Source organism: Podarcis muralis, chromosome 10 (genome assembly GCF_964188315.1).
Source record: "Podarcis muralis chromosome 10, rPodMur119.hap1.1, whole genome shotgun sequence".
NCBI lineage: Eukaryota > Metazoa > Chordata > Lepidosauria > Squamata > Lacertidae > Podarcis > Podarcis muralis.
This window is the reverse complement of record NC_135664.1, coordinates 54865979-54891379: the sequence shown is the minus strand read 5'-3', so window position 1 is coordinate 54891379 and position 25401 is coordinate 54865979. Positions and strand designations below refer to the sequence as shown.

General features: G+C 45.7%; 1 protein-coding gene across 2 annotated transcripts in view; it reads right to left on the bottom strand.

The window, feature by feature from the left end:
• Window positions 1-20538, bottom strand: part of TMEM178B (transmembrane protein 178B) — a 270411-nt gene extending 249873 nt beyond the window's left edge. Inside the window, exons 1-2 of one of the 2 annotated variants that reach the window (XM_028746230.2) lie at window positions 18863-20538; window positions 18146-18160 (exon numbers count right to left, since the gene is read on the bottom strand). In XM_028746230.2, coding sequence (XP_028602063.1) covers window positions 18146-18160; window positions 18863-19244 — 397 coding nt within the window. In that variant the 5' untranslated portion in view covers window positions 19245-20538. The remainder of the gene's footprint in view (window positions 1-18145; window positions 18161-18862) is intronic. The other variant, XM_028746231.2, reaches the window with a different exon arrangement.
• Between the last annotated feature and the right edge of the window lie 4863 nt (window positions 20539-25401).

Sequence of the window (25401 nt, the reverse complement as noted above, 5' to 3'; positions counted from 1 at the left end):
TAGATCCACATTAGTTTTGTCACCAAAACAACTTGTCTTGAGGGTTAGCCTAAGCTGCTAAACAGACTTAACTGCCCTGGCTGCTCCATAACTATGCTATGCTATGCCGTGCATCTTCAGTCAACTTGGAACTTGGTCTGCCTCCAGAACTGGAGGACACCCAACAGAAGCCAGCCTCTCTGCTAGACCAAGGCCTTAACAAGACAACTGTTTTTGAATATATGAATAAAGACACCAAAAGGAGCCTGAAAACCATGAGTTAAGCAAGAAAATTCATATCCCATCCATGAATGTATGCAACCACGGTCAAGAGTTTCAGCACGGATTTGCACCAATTATCTTTCCTTTCATGGTCTTAAGCCAGAAACCCTCTCCTGTTCTTCTGATGTGGATTTTCTACAGGCTCACCAACAGAATAACCAGCAGGCAACCATAAATTACAGGGATATAAATACCTTGAGACTTTTTGCAGTAGCCAAGGCTAGGTTGTTACACTAAATGATTACTCTCGTGAAGATATTAATTCACAGCACCGCATTCCCCATTGTGGTTGTTTTTCAAGATCTGATCTAGTATCATATCCGGCAAAAAAAAAAAAAAGAAGAAGTAGCAAGCAATGTGCTGTCGTAGATGGAGGGTACCAGAGTCTGTTAGTGAATGGTAGAAATTAATAAAGGTAGCATTTAGATAATATTTGAGATAGGAAGGGAAAATACAAGCTGCAGAACTGTGCCAGACAAGAAATCTCAGGGTTAGCCTATGCAAACCAGCCTGGTCAGGCTAGCTAAGTGCAGAACCAATGAGAAACAACTAGCCATTAAAGGAAACTGGCGATAAAAAAAGCTGTCCCTTTCCCCCACCACCGCCACCCACCCCCCCGCTCCAAGGAGTGAACAGGGACAGGAGATTTGGGAGTTTGCCAAGGTGACAAAGGTGTGTGATGTCCCTCCCATCAGATGTCAAGGAGATAAGCAACTATACAACCTTTAGAAGACATCTGAAGGCAGCCCTGAATAGGGAAGTTTTTAATGTTTATTGTTTTATTATGCTGGCCAGAGTGGTTTGGGCAACCTAGATGGGTGGAGTGTTGTTGTTGTTGTTGTTGTTGAAATGTATCCTTTTTGAAATGTAAAGGTGTTTTGAGAACAAGAAGGTGGGAATTAGGCAGAACTCCATTTGGTGCAGGCTGGAAAAGGCTGCACTGAGAGACAGGGAGCCATGACTGCTATTTTGGACCAAAGCTTGCTGAAGCTATGAGAGAGGCAAAGAGAGATGCTATTGGGGTATAATGTTCTGTACCCCCTTCCACTGAAGATTTTAGGTCTATATGTGTGTATAATAAACCATATTTCTTAAAGACACCAGCCTCTGCTGCGCCTTGATTTCCCAATGGAAACACAACCCTGCTCTTGCTACCGCTCAGCAGAGATTGGGGCTGGCGCGCAACCTTCGCAACAGTACTTTAGTTTCCATTTCATCTTGGAAGGCTGGGGGACAGACAACAGCTTTTAAGGAAGTCAAAAAGTGGCTGGGGAGAGGCCTCGCCTCCTATGGTGTAAACACATTTCCTTTGTCCTCGCCGTCGCCTCTGGTCAAGCAACACAAAAACCAGCTTCCCTGCTTGCCAGCAATGAAAATGGGATGAGTATACACACTGCGAGCAGCAATTGCTCTTTCCAACCGCCTTCAGCTCTCTGAAGAAACTATTCTCTTTCTCTCCAGGCGAAACGGGGGATGTGGATGACACACCACATCTAGACAATGGCCTCCTCACTTCCACTTTGCCTCAGGAGTGCTGCATGCAAACACAGCTTTCCTTCACAAAAACAGCCTTGCACTAGGTTGGAATATTTTTCTATCTAGCCCAGAGCTCTTTAACTTCAGCCTCCCCACCCCCTGGCTGCCCTACATGTGTTTTGGACTATAACTCCCATTGTTCCCAGCCTCCACAGCCAATGGTCATGGATTATGGGGATTTTAGTACGAAATATGGGGAGGGCGCTGTGTTGAAGAAAGTTGTTCAGTGCCACCGCCACCCCGGATAGAGTGAAGAGCCTCTATACTTTCACCTGATCTGTTTTTAGCTGGAGATGCCAGGGATTGAATCTGGCACCATATGTATATATGCATATAAAACTAATACAGGCATCCCCTCATGAGTGATCAACTCACATACCGGAAAATAAATAAATAGATTGAAATCTGGAAATGGCAGGAGAGCGCTGCCTCCTTCTTCACACCCAATGTGCCACCCCTTCACTACTCCAGATAGCTCTGACCCAGGACAGTCCAGGGACTGTCTCAACCCAACTTTGTCGAATACTGGATACTATAGTGATGCTACTCTTGCACTGCAGGCATAAGATCTCACACCTCCAGTTAAAAGGGATCTCAGGAAGCAGATAGGGGTGGAGGAGGAATTCAGTCTTGTTTGCCTTTTAATGAGATACTACCTCATTTGCACTTCTCAAACCCGTATCTGCAAACTGAAACATAGCGAGCCTTTGAGCTTCACATCCTCTGAATTTTGCAATGCTGTTCTCCAATCAAGTGGTGTGTACAAAAATACATATATTAGGGGAAAGTGTGCCTTAAAAGGAATACATCCATAGCAAAATCTTTGGTTTATCCAAGACTGGCTTAGCCAGACCTATGCAATATCTCTCTGACATGTTCAGACTGCAGAACATTATATTTCAATGTCTTGCATCCTCCTCCTTATCCCTTATGGGTATCTTCTGTTTCATGAACATAGCCTCCCTAGATTTTAAAATGGGAACTGGGTAAATATTCTCAAGGTCATACAGCCAAAGGTATTTAATTTATGTGTGACTGCATGTAGAAAATCATTCTGGGTCTAAGACACCCTTGCCCAAACTGGTGTCCTGTAGATTATTTGGACTACAGCTCCCATGATCCATTACCATTGGCTATGCTGGCTGAGCCTGATAGGAGATCAACAACATCAGGGAGGAACCAGGTGGATGAAGGCTGCTTTAACGACTGCTTCTGCTTATCATCAGGAGCCCTGGAAATTAGTAAATCGTCTCTTTTTTCTCAAGACCAAAAAACAAAACAAAACAAAACAAAAACACTATTCTGTCTGAAGAGTTAAAACAATGGGAACGAACAAGGCTTTGATCTATAAAGTGATCCTTTGTCATTCCCAGAGCAGGGGCTGTAATCTCCTTGCTTGCGATTATGCAAGAGAATATTATATTGATCCTGTAAAATATATCTGATTGCATCAACGTTATTTTCTTGTGCACTGGCAATGACTTACCCAGGAATGAATGTAATTCCACTGCTAACACTATCTTACTAAAATCCCTCAATAAATCCTCAAAGCAGGGCGGTTAGTAATGCCTTTATTAGACTAACGAAACAAGATATTTCTATGCAGGGCTTCCCACCATTGTGCCAATTCTTTTTTTCTTTTATTTTGAATTAAAGAAGATAAGATTTCAAAGGTGTACTGGCACACATGGAAACCAGGAACCTTTTTTTCCTGTACAGGAAAAAAATGGGAATCTGGTCGGAGGCAGTATTGCTTCTGAAAACCAGTTGCTGGAAACCTCAGACCAGGACTCCTTAGAGGCAAAGTTCTCTGGCAACCGGTCCATTTTCTTTGGGTTCACCAGTACAGAAGCCCATCTCCCTTTTCCTGAACCCCAAAGAGACACCTCTGCCACCAGGCTTTGATGGCTGCTTCAGAGACTCCTTGGGGATCCAAAAAGTCCTGAGGAGAAAAACCTCATTTTATCAAAGAAGATAATGACCCCAAAGATGGCACTGGCCCTACAACTGGTCAGGAAGCATCACTCAGGGGGTGGGGCCTCAATTCAATATCTACCTAACCCTGCTGTAAAACTTGGACAGTTGGTCCAGGACCTTTCTGAGACAACTTGGATGGTTGGTCTCAGCTGCAGGACCACTATCTATGATGCTGGACCTATACTTTGATCTCTCTCCAAGGTGCTGTTGCTTTTGTTGCACTGCCTGGGAGACCAAGAAGGATTGACCTCTCCTTGCATGGGCTCATTCATTCATTCATTCATTCATTTCTCACCTTCCCCAAAGGAGCCCAGAAGAGCACCTCTCCTCAATGGTGGATCACAACACCCCTTGGGAAACTCCAGTAGATCACAATACCCCTCTTGTGTGTTGGTTAAAGACAAACATGGAATCCCTAAGTATGGTTAGTACCAAATAAGAATATGAAAGTAACATAATAAAGCAAACTCAGTATGAAACTAGTTCCTTAGCTGTAGCCCAATACAATGAAGACTTAAATGCCAACCATACCATTGGCTGTTGCTGCAAGGTGGCTGGCAGACTCTGTTGAAACAGTGGCCTTTCTATAGTCCATTCAATCCCATGTCATGTCAGGGCACATTAGGTCTGATTACAGGCTTCTGAGCCCTGCAGCATGCCAATGACATCATCATCATGCTCCCAAGACATAGAGGCTTCTGTGCTTTTGAGGGCTTGCAGAGTGTAAAATGTAACATAGATACCAGTGTGATGTTGTGGTTAGAGGGTCAGATTTGGAGACAGGAGACACAGGTTGGAGATGGAGAGGAAATTTGATTCCCTTCACATTTATACACACCTAACATACACTTTCCAAACAGTACCACAACCAAATCACAGCCATCCTTTGAAATTTGCACATCTCTGACAAAGAAATGTGTATGAAAGTGAAGCAATATGAATAGATATGTATATATTAGTGAAAATAACGTGCAGAAATGCATCATATTAGGAGGATGCTTTGCAAATGTGTGCATATTAGGCAAAATGAAATGCAAACATATTTATATTAGAAGAAATTTGGACTAGAATACTGAAGAACATTCAAGAGGACTATATATTTAGTCAACTCCTAACTTCTCACTTAGCCACGAAGGTCATTGGGTGACCTTGAGCCAGTTAACTCTCTCTTTCTTTCTTTCTCTCTCTCTCTCTCTCTCTCTCTCTCCCTCTGCCTAACCTGCCTCAGTGACAGAAGTGAGGATAAAGTCGGGCAGGGGGTTCAAACCATGAACACTGCCTTAAGCCCTTTGGAGCAAAGGGTGGGGTGTACATGCAACCACCGTCATCGCCTTCCCATAGTGTGACGTGCCAAATTTTGCACTGTATAAGCCACAACAGGCACAGACTCCCTGGATGTTTCTACGCCTTTGGGGTACATAGAGAACTAGGTGGCAGGAACAGATGTTTCCCTGGCCAGGAACCAAACTCCTTCTCCAGATTTGTGGTTTCACTGCCATGTTGGAGCAACCCTAGGCATCTCTCACATACAGGCTGGCACAATACATTTTTCTGATGGAGGCAGACCAGCAAATACCTCCAACCAAGTCAAGGTGCATAGTGGAACCCAAGGCCAACCAACTTATTTCTTGGCAACAGATGCAGAAAATCCAACAAGCTCCTCTCCCACTCCTTGGTTATAAAGATGCTGTCGTCATCATATAATATGCTGCCCTTTCAAAATCGTTCTGTCGAATAGCAAAGGCACACAATATGGCAGTGCTGTTGTTTCAAAAGCAGGGCTACAGATACAAAGAGTCACAGCTCAGCTTTTCCTTCACATGTAAATTGTGACTTGGCTCACTTGCTTGAGCTATCTGCTTGGCAGGTACATTGATATGGCACACCATGCTGACACGGTGGTTTGTGAGGAGAGCATGCCTTCCTGTAGTGATCTAAAAGTGGGTTGCCTTCTGGTTCTCTTCCAAGTATCTATCCATATATGTGTGTGTACCCAATAATAAAACTGAAGAATTCAAAGTACAGATTCCAATGGCCCCCTTCCAAATCTTCCTTTCAATTCCAGAGCAGAGCAATGCAGAACACTGGAGCACTCAAGAAATGGCTCCCTTCGTTAGCTGCTATGAAATGGCAATACCAGATGAAAGCAATGAGCATATAAAGCTACACAAACATCCACAAAGGTCACACAAGCTGAACACCAGCAATCAAGAGCATCAGGCAGACACTTGCTGGAGGAGATTATCTCCTAAGGCCCTTTGAAACCTGGCTGGCAAAAAAAATAAATTAAAAATTGTGACAGGTACAAGCTGGCTCCCGTATGTCTCCTATGGAAACCACAGGAAAATGTATCCATGTTCCTTACATCATTACCCTGAAATGTCAAAGGAGTCACCCTCTTAGCAACAAAGGCCATCAGAAACAGGAGGAAGCCATTTGGAAAGCCTTTGAAAACCAACACTTTCCCCAGAAGAAAGTTGTCTGTTAATTGCTGCCCATCTGCAGTGGGTAAGGCAGAGGCTATATTCACATCTAACTCACATGCCCCTGCCACAGTGAAACACGGCAGCAATTGTTTCCCTTGTGTGACAGAGAAAAACCAATATACATAACCCAATGGAGTGCTTTCAAAAACAGCGTGCAGGAGCAGAACCATGGCACATGGGGAAGTGGGGCTAAACCCTTTCTTCCTAATTAATAATAATAATAATAATAATAATAATTTATTATTTATACCCCGCCCATCTGGCTGGGTCTCCCCAGCCACTCTGGGTGGCTTCCAACAAAGTATTAAAATACAGTGATCTGTTAAACATTAAAAGCTTCCCTAAACAGGGCTGGTGGGAGGGCGTTCCACAGGGTGGGTGCCACTACTGAGAAGGCCCTCTGCCTGGTTCCCTGTAACTTGGCCTCTCGCAGTGAGGGAACCTCCAGAAGGCCTTTGGTGCTGGACCTCAGCGTCCGGGCAGAATGATGGGGGTGGAGACGCTCCTTCAGATATACTGGACCGAGGCCGTTTAGGGCTTTAAAAGTCAGCACCAACACTTTGAATTGTGCTCAGAAACGTACTGGGAGCCAATGTAGATCCTATGCCGCATCCCAGGAAAAAATGCCACCAGCACTAGCAATGGCATTTTTGCTGGGAGGTGTCATCCCCCTAAGGGACTGTAGCAATGGTTTGGGGTGATTTTCGATGGGAGTGATGCGCAAAGGAGAAGAATGAACACACACCCCTCTCCTGCAAGAACAGAAGAAGTGTTTGATGGATGGGGCCAATGGTCCATCTGGACAGCATCCTGCTCTTACAGCAGCCAACCAGATGCATGCAGGAAACCCACAAGCGGAACCCCTTGCACAAGGGTCCTCTCCCTTCCTCTGGTCTCAGTAGCTGGTATTCAGAAGCAATGTGGCTCCAAATCCAGAGGCACAGCATAGCCATCATGGCTAGTAGCCCCACCAATAGCCCTCTCCTCCGGGAATTAGTCCAGTCCTCATTTAAAGCCATCTAAGTTGGTGTCCATCATCTCCTTCTGGAGGAGCAAGTCCCCTTCAATCTGTCCTAAATCTCCCAATGGCTGGCTTCATTGGCTGTCCACAAGTTACGAGAGAGGGAGATAAACTATCAGCCTGGATAACTCATTTGGTTAGAGCATGGTACTAGTAATGCCAAGGTTGCAAATTTGATCCCTATGTGGGACAGCTGCATATTCATGCTTTGCAGGGGGGTGGACGAGATGATTCTCAGGGTCTCCTTCAACTCAACAATTCTATGATTTACTCCATGCCTCTGTGGGTTAAACCACAGAGCCTAGGACTTGCTGATCAGAAGGTCGGCGGTTCGAATCCCTGCGATGGGGTGAGCTCCCTGCTCCTGCCAACCTAGCAGTTCGAAAGCACGTCAAAGTGCAAGTAGATAAATAGGTACCGCTCCAGCGGGAAGGTAAATGGTGTTTCCGTGCGCTGCTCTGGTCCGACGGAAGTGGCTTAGTCATGCTGGCCACATGACCCGGAAGCTGTCTGCGGACAAATGCCAGCTCCCTCGGCCTATAGAGGGAGATGAGCGCCGCAACCCGAGTCAGTCAGGACTGCACCTAATGGTCAGGTCCCTTTACCTTTATGCACCATTTTATAAATTTCTATCAAGTCACCATTTACTCATCTTTTTAAAAATTAATTATTATTATTATTATTATTATTATTATTATTATTATTATTATTATTATTATTCCCTGCCCCTCTATCCGGGTTGCCCTAGCTGCTAAAATGTTCCAAGTGCTGTAACCTTTCCTCACAAAGGAGACACTCTATCCCCTTGATCATGACCAGGCCCACCCATGCAGGGGATATTTTTTTAATTCACAGCAAGATCTATTAAATGCCCATATTGCATTTAAATCCATTTGGCCCCCAGTAGCTACCCAGGCAGTGCAGGAAGCAGCAGAGAATTACTACCTGGCCTGCAAGAGACCCTGTTTTACCTAAGAAGCCATTGACCATCTGATTGATTGTAGAAACTCAAGGAGGATTCAGACAATCTGATTTCTACCCAAGCAATAAGTCCAGCAGCCTCCAGACAGAGAATCAAAGGGAATTAACTCACCTGATAGGGTCCAATCCTCAGTGGACTCAACAGCTGAAATCTCAAAAACCTGTGGAAATCTAGTCTCTCCATGTGTTGACTGCACAGTCCATTACTCACTAGTTTACAGACATCAGGAGTCATGGTAATACTTGGTTCCCCACAGGGGCATTGATGGGTATTTAAGGGATTCAGGGCACAGACCCCATGACCCAAGGATGGCAGACGTCTCTCTCACACAGTACTTTGCAGTGTGCCCAGTCACACTATGAGTCAGAAGCAGGGAACCTCTGGGCCCCAGGCCCGTCTAGACCTGCTAGAGGGTCCAATATAGCCCTCGAAGCCATTTCCCCCAAATAAAAAATCCTGCCAATCAGCTGCCAAGACTGGATGACATCAGCTGAGGGATGGGGGTTCACCAGTGCTTCACCATTGCTTTTCCTACAGGGAATGTGCTGGCAAAACAGGACCCCCCACCATGTGGGTCAACTTTGACAGTGGGCAGGACTGCCCATCTACCAGTCATATGATTCCCCATCCTTGCTATTGGTGACGTTTTTAAAAATAGGTTTTAAAAGAGTGAGGGGCAGTAGATTCAGGACCCACTCACAGCTGTCAATGTTTCCCTTTTTTTAAGGGAAATTCCCTTATTCCAAATAGGATTCCTCACAAGAAAAGGGAAAAGTTGACAGCTATGGACCCACTGCAAAAGCTCCCCTAGATCATCACCCCCTAACGCGACTCCTGACCCCCCACATATCTGGGGGCTTCCATGTCTGGAGGAGCCATCACTCAATAAAGAGTTATGAGGATCCACTTTGTGACAACCCAGTTCTGCTTGAATCCCTCCACCTGGCAACACCAGCAGTCAGCATTCATTGCCCGACATGACAGCATTGACGTCGTCTGACAGCCATTTTTTTCCCCTCAACAAGCATTGACTTTTGCAATTGCCTCATCCCTGCAAAGATGTCACATAACGTTTTAAACGTTCCCAGGGAAGGGTCAGTCCTGGTGCTGCTACTGTGAGAAAAGCAGAAGGTTGATCTTGCCGGTGGGGCAGGGGAATCACATTCTTCCTGGGGAGGGGGCAGGCAGACAGGCAACTGACAGGATGGAGAACAAAATGGGAAAGAAGCACACAGGGGCAGAGGAAGGGGGGCGTGGTGGGGATGGACCGCCCTGGTGTCTTCGCTGTGGGAGGTGACATTTGGCCCACCACCCTCCCACGACTCCCAAGCCATCGGGGGAAGGGAGGAGCTGTGCCGGTTTGCCTTGTGCCAGAGAGCCAGTGTGGTGTAGTGGTTAAGAGCAGTAGACTCGTAATCTGGGGAACCGGGTTCGCATCTCCACTCCTCCACATGCAGCTGCTGGGTGACCTTGGGCTAGTCACACTTCTCTGAAGTCTCTCAGCCCCACTCACCTCACAGAGTGTTTGTTGTGGGGGAGGAAGGGAAAGGAGAATGTTAGCCACTTTGAGACTCCTTCGGGTAGTGATAAAGAGGGATATCAAATCCAAACTCTTCTCCTCTTCTCCCCCCCCCCTTCCCCCTTCATTTTGGCAGCTGGGGGAGGCTTGGGAATTGTGGGCAGGCGGCACGCCAAATGCACCTCCGGCCGCAGGGTGCACGTGCCACTCCATGCACCAAAGCGGCTATGCTGTGCCTTGGAGGGCACCCTCTGCACTCTGCCCCCCTCAGGAGCCCCCCCTCAGGAGTACGCCCACCGTGGGCAGAGCGGGCATATGTTCCGCCGCTGGAAACACAAGGGGAAAGACCTGGGGAAGTGGGAAATTTGCAACCCAGAAGGATCAGAATTCTCAATATTTCTGTCAATCCTTTGCCAAAAGGGCACCATCATCTCTAGACCAGGGATGGGGAACCTATGACCCTCCAGATATAGTTGGACTACAACTCCCATCATCCTTGACCGCTTTGCCATGCTGGCTGGGGCTGATGGGAGTTGGAGTTCTACAACATTTGGAGGGCCACAAGTTGCGCATCCCTGCTCTAGAATTATGCCTGTCTGGACTGACCAACTGAACTTATTTACCATCTACTTCATAGCTGTCAGGGCAGGCAGTCTGGAATCAAGCAAGCATCAAACAGAAACTTCAGTAGCTAAGTGGGAGCAACAGTCAGTCTGAGAGCAGCTCCGTCTGTACCTGAACAACAGTTGTTCAGACTCTGGAGCTAGACCATAGTCGGAACCTTAGGGAACCAGGTGAAAACCTAGTACCTTCCAGTATCGCCTGATCTCTCCTGAGCTGATAGCTGCAATGCCTCCTCGTTGCATACCCTCCAACATTTCTCTGATGAAAATAGGGACGTCCTAAGGAAAAGCGGGACATTCCAGGATCAAATCAGAAACTGGGAAGGTTTCTGTAAATCCGGGACTGTCCCTGGGAAATAGGGACACTTGGAGGGTCTGTCGTTGTCAGAGGTTGTAATCCAGTAACTTCTCAGTAGTATCACATTAGCTACCCCTGCCCGACATAGTGAGAACAATCATACTGCGGGAAAGGCTGTAGCATGTGTCTTCCATGAAGAAGGGACCAGGTTCAATTTGTGGCATCTCCAGGTATTGCACAGAAGCACCCTCTTCTGAAACCCTGGAGAGCTGTGGCTGCACAATCCTGAAGAAGCAGGCAATGGCCTCTGACTTGGCAAAAGGAAGTTTCCTCTGTGTACACATTGTGCAAGTAAGCCATGATTGCATCTCTTCTGTATTAACACCATGCATTTCTCCCCACCCCCCAAAGTACAAGGCACAGTTTGCTGGCCTTGCCTTGGGATGCTGGAAGGATTTCATGCTCAGAAAAAAAGAAAAACTCGTGAATCTTCCCCCAGACCAACAGAACATTGCATTGCACTCAGTCTTACCTTGGGGAAAAGAGGAAAGAGTCAAGCAACAATATGTGACAGATGTTAGACCCATCACTTAACGCATGATAGGAAAATACCATGGCAATGAGAGTCGTGTAACAACTTGTATAGGAAGAAACAAAGAATTCCCACTAGCGGGTCCTTGTCTTAGCAGAGGGTTCATATTTAAGGAGGTAAACAAATGGCCACTGAAGCCCTTAGATAAATAAAAAAAAATCGCCTCAAAGGTGAAATGAAAACTTAGTTGTTAAGAAAATAAATAGATTGTGACTATAAATACTTTGGCCACCTCATGAGAAGAGAAGACTCCCTGGAAAAGACCCTGATGTTGGGAAAGATGGAGGGCACAAGGAGAAGGGGCCGAGAGGACGAGATGGTTGGACAGTGTTCTCGAAGCTACAAACATGAGTTTGACCAAACTGCGGGAGGCAGTGGAAGACAGGAGTGCCTGGCGTGCTCTGGTCCATGGGGTCACGAAGAGTTGGACATGACTAAACAACAACAACATATATGGTTGAGGTATTATAGGGAAGGATCCAAGAGAGATGGCTGGTTGGCCATGGTTGAGAACCGGATACTCGACTAGATGGGCTTTTGGTCTGATTCAGCAGGGCTCTTCTTATGTTATGTCCTTACATATGGGAGCGGATGAGCAACAGGGAGGGAATCATGTGGCTGAGAACAATGCAAAAGTTATGGAGGCAAATTCCACCCACTGTCATGAACTGACAAGACAATAGAGAGGAGGAAGAGGAGGAAGGCAATCCTGGTGAGGGGTGTAGCCAGGACTAGAACATACCGGGGCAAGCAGGGGATGGGGAAGGGAGTACTCACAGGGTGATGGAGGATGACAAGAGAATGGAGGTCAGTGCATAGGAACCAGAGCAGCAGGACCCTTCACCAGAGCCAGGGGGTCCCTATCTCCAGAGGGCCCTTATCTCTGAGGCATAGGGAGCAGTGGGTGGGATGCTCCAGGAGGCACAGGCAGACAAGGGCCCACAGCCCAACTCCCTAGCTGGCCAGATGAGGCTTGCTAGCTCTAGGAGGAAGCGTGTGATTCATCAGCTGGAGTAGGCTTGGAACACGTAAGGGTCACATGTGTAGTCAAGCCCAGATGCTGCAGAGTACATAAGGGAAGCAGAGCTGAGGTGCAAAAGTGTCTGCTCAACTGTCCATGTTGATGGGCCTTGGCTTGGATGCTCCTGGACCTCTATGGGACTGTGCTTTGGGTTTGACTCTGGACTGTATCCTGTCTGCTGGACTTCATGCTTGACTTACTTGGATGGACCCTGGATTGTGTTTCCTGACCTTCAGGCTTTGGACTTTGCTTGCATGGATTGACCCTCCAGACTTTGAACTTTGGGTGACATACCGACTTGCTGCCAGGTAGGCCAGGGGTTCAAGCCATGAAGACCAGGGCCCAAGGAGTTGCTGGTGTGGGTGCTACTTCACCACAACTAAAAAGAGGAATGTTTCAAGAAGCATACAAACAGTCTTCCCAGATGACAGGCAGTAGCCAACAAACCCATTTCATCTGTGTGGGGATTCCCACTTGTTCAATGGAAACTCCCTCCCTCCCCAAATCTGTTCTGGGGGTGTTCCCATTTCTCAAGAGCAGATTTGGAGAGGGCACAGGGTGTGTGCAGGGACTGGATGGAGGGGAGTTCCATTGCACAAATGAAGATCTTCCTGCTGACACTATGAGTTAGCTGGATACCAACCAGATCTTCCAAGGCAATGTGCAGTCAAATGCATACGAACCCATATAATAAAAGGATGAACTGCAGCAATACAAAGTCATTCAACTGAAAAGCTAAGGAAAGAAACAAAAATCAAGCTCAGAGCCCCAAAAACTGCCAAAAGAGGAAAAGCAGAGAATAACTCAAGATGAACAGATGTGGGATTCTTAAAGAAGGGTCAGAGCGAGTTTCTTCAGCCACAGATGGAAGCTGGTTTCACAGCTTGTCTTATGCACAGCGATATCTGCAGGTTGAAGCCTGCTCAGACCTTGTCTTGCCCCCTTCTCTCATGCATACTTTTATAAGAAGCCTATATGTGTTGCTGCAGATGTGAGTTCACCATTCAGCTTTTAAAAATATCAAAAACACTCTCACATTTATTTGAGGGTATATCCCACTGAATTCATTGGAGCTTACATCTGAGTAAGCATCCACAAGGTTGCACTGCACGTGTCCTTGGGGTTCCCTGTGGTACTCATTCCATCTTCTCTTTGTCTAGTTCCAATGTGGACCCATTGGGGTACTTGGTTTTGTCCCTCATAAGACATAGGTGTGTATCAAAGCAATAGCTCAGAGTAATCCAGATACAAGCATTAAGAGACAGCTTTGAAATCAGCAAGACCAAATAAATTCTCTGAAGTGTATTGTGCAATCTCCAGCTGAAATCGGCGTCAAGAACTGGGATTCTTGCTTTGTACCATTTCCTCCTTCACTATGGACTTCATTTCCTTTCTCTCTAGAAACAGATCTAGCAGGTCTCCTAAAGCAATTTATTGTGAAAGCAGTAGGTCAAAAGATCAGCTCCTTGGAACACTGTGTATCTGGAAATTCAGTTAGGAGTTCAGGAGTATTTTAAAGAAGTGGTGGGGGGAATTCTAGGTTCTAGGGCTCCATAATATCCCTACGACCATTCCCTCCATCTCCAACATTCAAGCTGTGAGTGCCATTACTTATGTAGCCAAAAGGCATGCAAACACACCCCACAACAGGGAGGTATCATGACATGTGGTTTGGCCCTTGAGATACATGCTCCCCCTGTCTGTATCTTCTTTTATAGCAATATATAGCTTCATGTTATCCTGCTTGTTGCTGTTGTATTACTGTTTACTAGTGTTTAAAAGCAGGATATGAATCCTTAAAAGTGTGTGGGGGGGTGTATTCTGCATTTCCAAGGAACTGATCCTTCAAGTGCGGCAGCACCTACATTCTGAAACTCTGTGCCCACTGATATTAAGCAGGGCACCTTTGCTGTGCTGTTTTCAGCAGCTGCTAAAACAGGTAGATTTGCCATGTAACATAAATTTAGCACGGGTTTTAATGTTGTTTTATTTCATCATTTTATTTTAAAGCATTTATAAACCGCTTCGTATTTTAAGAATCTCTAAGGGGTACAACCTAAAAACAGTATCATTAAAACAAAACAAAAATGCAAGACAGTGGTGTTTTTGTTGCTGCTGCTGCTGTTGCTGTTGTTGTTGTTGTTAAATTGCTTCTTTTATTCTAAAACAAAAATGAATTACTGAATTATTGGGGGGGTGAATTACTCCTCCATTCCTACGCAACATGGAGGAGATATTGCAAGCCTTAGAAAGAGCTTGCCCAGTTGATCTTAATGACCAGAAGGGCCCGTCCTACCATTAGGCAGAGTGAGGCAACTGTCTCAGGTGGCAGATGCTTAGGGGCAGCAATAGGAGCCCCTGCCTATTCCTCCCAAGTTGCCAACCATTCCCCCTTTGTTGCCACATGGCCTTTATTTGGTTCCCTAATCTGACCCGCTGCCTCAGTGGAGGATGCTACTGCATCACCAGTGTTGAAGTGAGATTCAGCTGCTGCTTCAGCCAACTTCTGGATGTGTAATTGGAAGCAAGAATCTAGTCCTCCACCAAGGCAGCAAAATATCTTGGGCTGGCTGTGATGAACAGCACATATGGAGGGGGAGGCGGCAAAAGGTAGCTCAAGATCTGCTGGCAGTTGTCTGGGTGGTATGCAGTAGATCATATAGGATTTATTTTGATTAAAAAATTGCAAACTGAGCATCTCCCCTTCCCCACATTTGCCCAACCCTAAGGCATAGCTCAGATGTAAACAATAATAGCAAAGGTCATGCAAGCACTGAAGTGGCAAGAGAATGAAAGTTGCTGTTATCAATATGAAAGAAAATGTTAACACAGCTATATATTGCAGAACATGGCAGGTACAGTCTGTCCTCTAGAGTCCTTGTTTCTGCACTGGATGAATGGCCACCATTCCAGCATAAAAGTCTCTCAGGGTTTGTTTGTTTGTTTGTTTGTTTGTTTGTTTGTTTGTTTGTTTGCCCTCCAGGCACTTGAAGTTTTTGTGTCAGCTTTTTAAGGATTTTCAATCCCCCCCCAAAAAAATTATATTATCCCAATTTAATTCATATAAACTTTCTGCTTCTTTCCAGTTTCTAGCTATTCTTGAGGACATTAATAACTAACCAATTAAATGTTTATATAATAATCCTTGGTTATCTCCACTGAATATACCCAACAATACTATTTCCAGTGGAGTTTCCCCCCATCCCCGGTTTTCCCAGTATTTTTGATATTTCTATAAAAATCTCATCCCAGAACTAGGCAACTTTGGCACAGTCCCACCACATAGGCGTGAAGGAACTGTGAGCTGTACGTGCCCTCCAGCAAACAGGTGAGTATGACTTATCCATTTTAGCTATTTCGTAGGCGTTAAATGCCATTTTTGCATTAGTTTCAAAGAATTTTATTTTAAACAGGCTGAGGTTATTTTATAAGGACTTTTTTCCCCACATAGCCACCCAATCTTCATCATGATTTCCCAGTTTGCTTAACAATAGCAACAACCAAATAACCCACACATAGACTGGACTGTCTCAAAGTAGCCCACATCTTCTGCTTGGTGAAGTTGCATCTGATTGGTTAACACACATATTAGACTGCTGAGATGAAGAAATCTTGAAGTAACCAGTAATGGATTTTAATATGGAAGCTTGGTTCTCATCCTCAAAACAAATCCCTGTGCTCAGTGGCTGCTCTAAGAGATCATGTTATTTTATTCCAGTCAATGTCTTCTGCACCCCTGTCTTCTCTTGGTGGATCTCAGAGTTTTAGTAAAACAAAACTTAGATCTCAGAAACCACAAGACAGACCTCCCTTGCTAAATGGGGGCCAAAAAAAATCATTTAGAGATCCTCATCCTAAACCAGCTCCCATTGACCCTGACCATGAGTTATGGTAGCTGGGGTTGGTGGCAATTTGATAACATCTAGAAAGCCACTGTTTCTTGCTTCCTTACAGTAGTGCTAAATTCTTATGGTGTTTGATGCTCAAAAATCTCTCTTAACGCATCTCAATTCATTTTATGCAATGGCTTGTGAAGGCTTTGCTCTAAGAGATTACCTATATTACGGTCTTATAAAATGTTTCAAATAAATAAAATGGAGTTGTTGCAAGGAAGAGCAAATACCATACATTTCCTATTTGATGTATCAGACTCTTTTTTTAGATTTCAAAAAATCTGACATACTATCACATTCCCATCAGTCTCAAAAAAACCATATTCTTACTATTTCCATTTTGCTAATGGATAGTTGAAGCCATGCATGGTTGTTTGCCCAAAGCTACTAAGTTAGCTCATGCCTGAGGTAGCTTGTAATGTAGATTTTCCAGATTTACACCTGTGTCAATATCTGCCCTACTTAATAGTAACCCAGCCAACCCAGAATTAGACCAAAGGCCTGTCTAGCCCAGTATCCTATTTCACAATGGCCAACCGAACAACTCTGCAAAATCCAGAAGCAGGACATGAGGAAAATGCCCCATCTGCACTGTTATTCCCCAGTGACTGGTACTCAGAGGCATGTTGCTTCCCATACTGGTGGCAATATAAAGCCACCAGTGCCTGGGAGCCATTGACAGGATTTGTCTAATCCCCTTTCAAAACCATCTACGATGGCAGCCATCACTACACCATGGACTAGCAAATTCTATAGTTGTACTATGTGCTGTGTAAATAAATATTTCCTCTTGCCTTTCCTGAATCTTCCAACATTCACGTTCATTGGGAGTCCCTGGATTCTAGAGGGGGAAACATATCCCTGTTCTCTTTCTCTACAACACACACATTTTTGTTTGCCAGAGCCATGTCCCACTTTACTCACCTGTCTCCCCCACCCACCCAATCTAAAAAGCCCCAAATACTGTGACCTACCCTCATAAAGGAGTTACAGGAGTGCTCCAATTCAGCCACTGATCATTTCGGTTGCTCCTGTCTTCATTTTCCAGCTCTACATTTGAGATGCAGTGACCAAAACCATACACAATATTTCAAGTGTGGCTGCACCAAATATTTGTACAAGGGCATTGCAATATTGGCAGTATATTGCCAAGCTAAAAGCCTGGGGTTATTTGCACCTATGAGCAATAGAGACCTAAGTTACTTATCAAAAGAAGAGGTCTGTCCAAGACGTAGTCCCATCATTCCTTTTGGTCCTATGCCAAGAAACCCAAAGCCTGACCTAGAAGAATCCTTGGTTTCCCTGCTGAGCCTGCCAATCAGGATGCTTGTTGTGATGACAGCTTCTGAGCATGGACAGTTGCCCATTACAAATTGCAACAGGGCCAAGAATGTATTTCATGAAGTCACTAAGCAGCCGCTAGCTCATAACGCCTTCTAGCCATTAAACCCCAAAGTTGCGTTTGAACTCGAACTCATAACAAATAGCCAACAGGCTTCCAATTGCTCATTCATAAAGAGTGTTTGATGTCAGGGTGTTGACCTTTGCAATCCTTTGTGTATAGCAAATGAACCAAAGTTATATATTTATGCAAATGCACTTGGAATCTATGCTGAAGACAAACATATTTTCAACAGAGCTTGAGATAAAGCTAGCTAAACAGAAGCTCTATAAAATAAAGGAAAAACCAGCCTAATCCCTGTATGCAAAGAAAACCTTTCAGGTGATCTTTTAAATTCATCCAGGAACTACTGGAGGATATTCTGTTTTGCAGCAAAAAGATATAATAACGTGGGCAGAAACCAAGCAAAAACAATCCACTTGTAACTTCACATACCTTTTTTCTAGATAAATATTTAACTGAAGCTGCTTCATTATATACCTTTTTGTGTACTGTGCTATGAGCAGAAGAAATAATCCAAGTAGATTGACTAACCTTGTTGGCCAAATGCTGCATGAAAAAGGAGGAAATGATATATGTGCGCTTTTTGTCAACATATGACTCTCCTTGGGGAGGAGGCATAACATTATTTCATTTTAGAGCTTTAACACGGTACTTTTGCCAAATGAAATTCAATTATCTCTTTTTAAATAACCTGTAACCACTGAGCTTGAATATGCACACTTTCTATCTCCACCTCTTGTTTGCACTTCTCCCTGTTTGCTCCCTATCTGATGTTTAAAGAAGTCTATTAGTTTATTCAGAAGTAAGCTAGCTTTCTAGCGTAAGATTAGCGACAACCAAAAATTAGCAGGATTCAGTTAATCGGGGTCAAATTCAAAATGCTCATCTGGTTATTTTCTGCACTGTTTATGCATTAAGCAAAGAGTTCCAAATGCCACAGTGATTTGTGGCCTTATTAAAAAAAATTATACAGAGCAGAAGATTTGAGGACCATGCAGACCCCTTCCTATAAAGTCTATAAGCCCAGCAGAATGTCTCGACCTTCATATATGTTCCAAGTCAAGTCACTCAGAGCATAGCCAACAACCATCCTTCCCGCAGAAAAGAAAACTCTCTCAACTGTGATTGTTGGGCTAAGGGGATAATCTGGTGGGTGCACTTGTAGGCATTGCACGGTATCTTTGCACCTGGTTTCAGCTTATTCAATAAACTTATACTGGACAACTGCTTCTGAAAAAGAAACCCTACCTTTAGCAATGAGCTCCTCCAAGTCCAGGTCAAATCCCAGCCGGTGGCATTTCCTCCACAGCCCCATGTTAGTAGAGTTGTACTGTCTGTTGCACTCATCAACGGCACTCATGGCAAAGAGCTGCCTCCTGTTTCTTGCCAAGAGAAGTTTCCCTTCCCAACGGTCCAATCTAGACCTGCTGGCTCTGAGGGGCAGGTTGTTGTTAGAGTTATAAATGAAGCCGGGGTCATTCCTCCGGGTGGTGATGCTTTTGCACCGCTCCCTGTGCTTCCTGGCATCAGTTTCATACCAATGGTCAGAGCAGATCGCCACAGCCAGCATGCCTAGAGCACACAACGCTAAAGAGAGACCGGCATAGAGCAATAACCTTCCGGCAGCCATACCTTAGCTTCACAGAAAGACCATGGACATCTTCACTAGGAGGCAGAAAGCCCTTTGAACTGGATACCAGGTATGAGCCCAGCTCTTGGGCAGGTGTCACTGGACAGTGGCTTCCTTCAGCGATCACATAGAAGCAGGTGGAGGAGATTCATCAAACTCTGGGGGAAGTGAGGAGAGGAAAAACTTAGGCTCCAGAAGGAAAGAACCCTGGGCACTCATTCGCTTTTTCCTATGGGCAAGAGTAGGTAGGGGTGGCAAAATGGCCAGGAAATTCTGAAGCTTCAGCTTCACTCAGTCTGCTAAGGCGGAGAGGTCTTGTCACTGGCCAGGAAACGGCAGTCAGTGGTAAACAGCCATCCCTTTCTTGTGTCTGGCCATCTGGATCAGTCTACTGAGCCCTTCCAGATTGAACCCACCCAGAAATACCAGAGGGGGGCTTTAGATAGACAGATATTCTACCTCTCTCAGCCCTTTAAGGGGGCCACATTCAAGGAGTAGAAACGCTTGAAAATCAAAGTCCAAAAAAAAAAAAAAAGCCCGAATCTTCAGCTTCCCAGCCTCCAGCAATCTTGCTTCTAAACACCAGGAAGCCTGCGATGTGAAGTAGAGTGTGTTTTTATGATGATGGTGATGATTTTGCAAGAATCCTGGTCACGGTCGATATGCTTGCTTGTTTCAGAGGACAGGCAGCGAAGGAAGAAAGCTGCCCTTTGGTCGATTTCAATCCTGGGCTTTTTCTTGAAACACACACACAACGCACATCCAAGCCAGTCTTTTGCCTTCCTAACGCGGGAGTCCGGTCGCCCTGCTCCGTCGCCCCAGAAGTCCTGCAGCTTTGCAGCAATGCACTGACATCTTGGTTCTCTCGCCGAGCCGCCGCCGCCGCTCTGCCTGCCTGCCTCCTCCTCCTCCTTTTCGCCAACTGATTCAGCGCGTTTGTTGTGCTGCCTTGCGCCCGTGATCACGGCAACGTAAGGGGAGAATCGGCGATCGGCGATCGAGAACGCCGGATCACGGGCGGAAGAAGAGCGGCTGGGCTCTCGTCGTGGCCATCGTCAGCGGCAAGGAGGCGCACCCACCCAGGCACCCTGCCGCCCTCTCTGTCGGTTCCTCCCCCGGGGAGCGTGTGGCAGGCGGCGGGAGGACAGGCAAGCACAGAAGCGCCGGGGAGCTTGGAGGCGCCGCGCGATTCAGCACCACGGACAGCGCCAGCTTCCTTCCGCGAGACCCAGCCCCCGGAATATGTGTGTGTGTTTCCTCCTGCTGCTGCTGCTGCTGCTATTGCAAAGCGGTCCTCCTTCACCCCCCTCCTTTTTTCCTATTCTCCCCCCCCCCTTTTTTTTTTTTTACACCGGGGCTTCCGTTTTCTGTTGAGCAAGGCTTTCCAACGTACAGATCCTATATATACAGACACACACAAAAAAACAACAATGGGGAGTCTTCGTTCACTCCCCGCTTACCGTTGCAAAAAAGAAAAGCCCCACCCCGGTGAATTAAAACACGATGGTAATAGGAAGGAGGGGGCGCCAAGCAGGAGAGGGAGGGGGTAAAATTAATAAATAAATAACGCCAGCCGATTCCACTCCAAAGGAGGAGGGGGGTGGGCAATAAGCCTCTGCCTTGTCAATAGCTCGCGGTCTGCACCATTTCCTTGCCACAGGGCCTGATCTCCGTTGCAAGAAGCGCTATCTTTCTTTGTAGGCTTTTCCCTCCCCCTTTTCGTAGCAGCTTCCTACCCGGCGCGATCCTGCCGTCAACAGCTGGAGAGATTGCCTTCTTCAGACATTTTGCTGGGCCGGACCTCCTTCCATCCCGCTTTTCTCCTCTAACGGGAAGAACTCGCCCATTCTCGCCAGGAGGCTGCCGGGCAGGCGAGATAGAGAGCGCCGGGGAGCCTTCGCAATGGCATTGCCCTCCCCCCGCTTGCAGGGCTGGCTGGCTGCTGTTGCCCTTTTAATGCCCCCGCGCTAATAGCTCGAATATAAGAGCGGCTCCAAGACTTCTGCCCACCTGGGAATCTCGCCTTCTTCAAACACGCCACCCTGCAGCCTTGGCTGAAGTCTACAGCCAGAGAATACAGAACGCCGAGCCAAAAGCTAGTGATGTCACCCATGCAGCGTGAGCCTCATTCCTTATTTCTCTAGCCTCCTTAAAGATAAACTGCACTCCTTCTCCGAGAGAGAAAATGCCTGGAGATTCGTCCTTTCCTTAAAGCAGGCAGAATAAAAACATGGCTCTGTATGCTGGGCTTCCTGAATTGGGGTCACCATGCCCTTTAAACTGCCTAAAAAGCCTAAATGGTCCTGTTGCACACTGTTACATGCACATGCCGGCATCTAAATATTGCAGCATGCTTGGAAATCTGCAAATCTACACCACAATCATTGTGAGACGTTTTGCACAAAGGACCACTTTCCTGTACATTTTTTGGGGGGAGGTGTACACATGCACACACATAGTAGTGTGGTCCAAACGATCATGGTAGCTGAGTTGTCATATCTCAACCTCAGACCCCCCCAGCTGGATAAAGCAAAAGGAATATGGAGATTACGGTGCAGTCGTATACATGCCTAGTCTACTCACAAGTAAGTCCAGTTGAGTCTGATGGGGACTTACTCCTGGGTAAGTATATTGCAGCCATAATCACCTACCATTCATACTGCTGGTGTGCAGATTAAGGAGCACTGTAAATTATTATGTATAGCCAAAGAGCTATATGTATTATTAATGAAACCAATACATAAACATATTCCAGACATGTATTTAGACAAATAGGGTTGTCAGCTACTCTGCATTTTCAGAGCAGTCCCCTGTGTTATGAAGGACCTCACAGAAGTGCATAGAGAGAATTGGGCAAACCAAACCATACAAGGAAAGCAAGGTTTGGGTGTAGGAACTCCATGGTGCCTTCACAAGACTTGTGAGAGTGTTGCAGTGAGGCGGCATGGATTTCTGCTATCACCCAGATACCTACATCGGTATTTAGACAAGACAAGCTGGTTTTTTTCCTACTACATTACACTGAAAGTAAACAGAGCGCCATGTCTCTTGAACCCTGGCTGTTGAATAGCAGCACATAGTATTTCCATAAAATGCTGGAAGTATGAAGCCGACCTATCAGGAAAGACCATTTGTCCAACTAACCCAGAGTTGTTTACTCTGGCTGGCAGCAGTTTGACAGCAGGGCTCTTTTTAGGAATGGCATCTCTGCCCCATCTAAACCCTGTCTAGCATGGTGGGTCGGTGGTTTGCATCATTCTGCACAGTTTTAAAGCAGTTGTCACAATCTGTACAGTTTGCTTTTTAGTCCCTTCAACCTCACTGCTTACAATTCTCCACTATTGCACAAACATGAACATACGTGTGGTGTGTGTGGGTGTGTGTACTGGCCAACTAAGTATAACATTTCATGCAGCTGTGTTGTTTTTTAACTGACTCCTAGGGCTTCACCCCTCAGCTCTGACTCTCTGGTGCAAGTCCTTGGCTGTGAACATACCATACATTTAAAGCACATTCCTCAAAGAATCCTGGGAACTGAAGTTTTTAAGGGGGCTGGGAATTGTAGCTCAGCTATGGGTAAACTATAGTTCCCAGGATTCTAGAAAAGAGGCCCGTGCTTTATGTGTATGGAGTGTACACATTCCTGGGTCCTAGCCCCTCTCCAAGACCTGCTTACAACTCAGCCATGACACAACAGAAAACTGAGGTTTCCAAAAAAATCAACATTTCCAACAATTTATTATAAAAACAAAATGTATCTCTCTGGTTGTCTGGGATAAGTGTCAAATGTACTGAGATAGTGTTTTGATCCAAAAGAACAGATATGTTTTAACCTAAAAACATAAACCGTAGAATTCTTAATCCAAAACTATACACAATTTCAATATTTGTCAACCTCGGCAACAAATTATATGTGGCTTTCACTCCAATGTGGTGAAACAAAAGCTGAATCAAATTGGAGGCAGGGGAGAGAGAATCTGAATTTACAAGCACAAGTCATGTCAGTTCGCAGATTTCTTGCCTGAAGACAAAATTGACAGATTTGTCACCGGAGTGTGATTATGCCGCAAAATTCAGAAAAGTTGTAGGTAGCTGTGTGGCTCCATTATAAAATCCAAACTTTGCAGTACGGCAAGACTTTTCTAACCAGGATGTTAGAAAGGATGTTTTCAAGGTCTCAGAAACAAAGTTATGTGGCGTTCATTCTCTCATCTGATGCTTGGAAAGGAAAGATAGAGGGCAAATATTCCCCTTTTTTCCATATATCAGCATTTGTTGGAACCGATCGCATCCAAGTATGAACAGCCACGTGACATGAATTCATCCATTTGATGCTGCAGTCCTGCAGGCTCCAAGTTCTAGATGTGTGGCTAGAATCAGGGTGGAGGACAACTTCCCCTCCTGGTTGCTATGTCACCAGATGCGCTTTGCAGCCACCTCAAGGTTCATGGATGCTTAGCAACTGCAGGAATGTTTTCTCCATTTTCTTCAAACATCCAACAAAATAGCTAGCTTGGAAACTGATAAGCCACTTCTATTAGAGAGAGGAGACAATGGCTGGCTAAATTATTAGACCTTGGTCCTCCAAGATATTGCTGAACTGCAAGTCCCATCATCCTAGAACATTGGACATACTGGCTGGGGTTTACAGTAATTAGAGACTTAAAACATCTGGAACATCAATGGGCTACCATGGTTGGAATATGACAGTAGTTCATCTATGAGTCTTTATCTAACTACATTAAAAATCATGACTTAATCCATTATGCCTTTAGTACTGTGGCAGAGCATGGGAACCTTTGGCCAAACACATAAACCCTTATTTCTCCCCTAATAACCTTACTGAAATCAGTAGTTAAAATCAGGGCAGTTCAATTGACCATCTTGATTCAAAATGGCATCCAATGACAAAAACATGTACATCTTCAGAACCAAAATTTGGCTATGATCTCATGAAAGGTATCCAGAAGCACAGGAAAGGACAAAATATGTAGAAGAACATACCAGTGGAGCATAAGTGTGACCACAAGCATTAAACAAAAGATGCTTTGTTGTACTTACTCAGAGCATTGGGCCAGCTGACTCAGCATTGTCTACACTGAATGGCAGCGACTCTCCAGAGTTTCCGAAAATTGTCTTCCCCTCAGTGCTTCCTGGAGATTATGGCGACGGAACCTGGGGCCTTCTGCATGCAAGGCATGTGTATACCACTAGGCCAGGCATGGCCAAACTTGGCCCTCCAGCTGTTTTGGGACTACAATTCCCATCATCCCTGACCACTGGTCCTGTTAGCTAGGGATGATGGGAGTTGTAGTCACAAAACAGCTGGAGGGCCAAGTTTGGCCACGCCTGCACTAGGCTATGGCCCTTCCATGGAGACAAAGAGATGTTCTTACAAGACTTCAGATCCACTACCCCACATCTGATCCCTAGGAGGAGGCCCTGAATAGCCAAGAGGCCTTGAATCCTCAGCCAGCTCATAGCTCTTTCTTTTTCTGAGGCCCTCCCTTCTCCCTCGCTCAGAAAAAAAATTGCCAACAAGTGTTTTGCACACACACACCTGTCTCATATGGAAGGCCGTCACCTTCTCCAGGCTTCAATGCTTTATCGTCTTGAAAACGGCTCAGAGAAATTCTTCAGCTGCCTCAGGAGACCATCTCCTGTCAGCAGCTCTCATTGATGAAATGTCAAAAATCAACATGAACCACTTGCCTAATCAAGGAATAGTCAGCTAGGCATCAGGAGATGTTAGGCCTTGATTGGGGAACCTTTGGGACTGTGTGCCCTGACCACTACGATGAGCCACTAAATTACATATTATAGCAGGGGTAGCCCAAAAGGCATCCTCCAGATGTTCTTGGACTGCAATTCACATCATCTGCATCCAGCATGGCCAAAGGTTAGCAGTGATGGGGTGCTGTAGTGCAAGAACGTCTAGAGGATGGCACATTGCCTATCCCTGTGTTACAGCATATGTGTGGGCAGCACCATATCCTGAATTGACCCTGCCCAGCCAGATTACCCTGGGCAGGAAGGGACTGCAAGCCCGCGTTAAGTCTTGCTTGAGAAATGAGGTCTTCCTAAGCTTTGCCATGGTCATGTACAGTATCCTAGGGGTGGAGAACCCCAAGCCATGCAGATGTTGTCAGACTCCAAA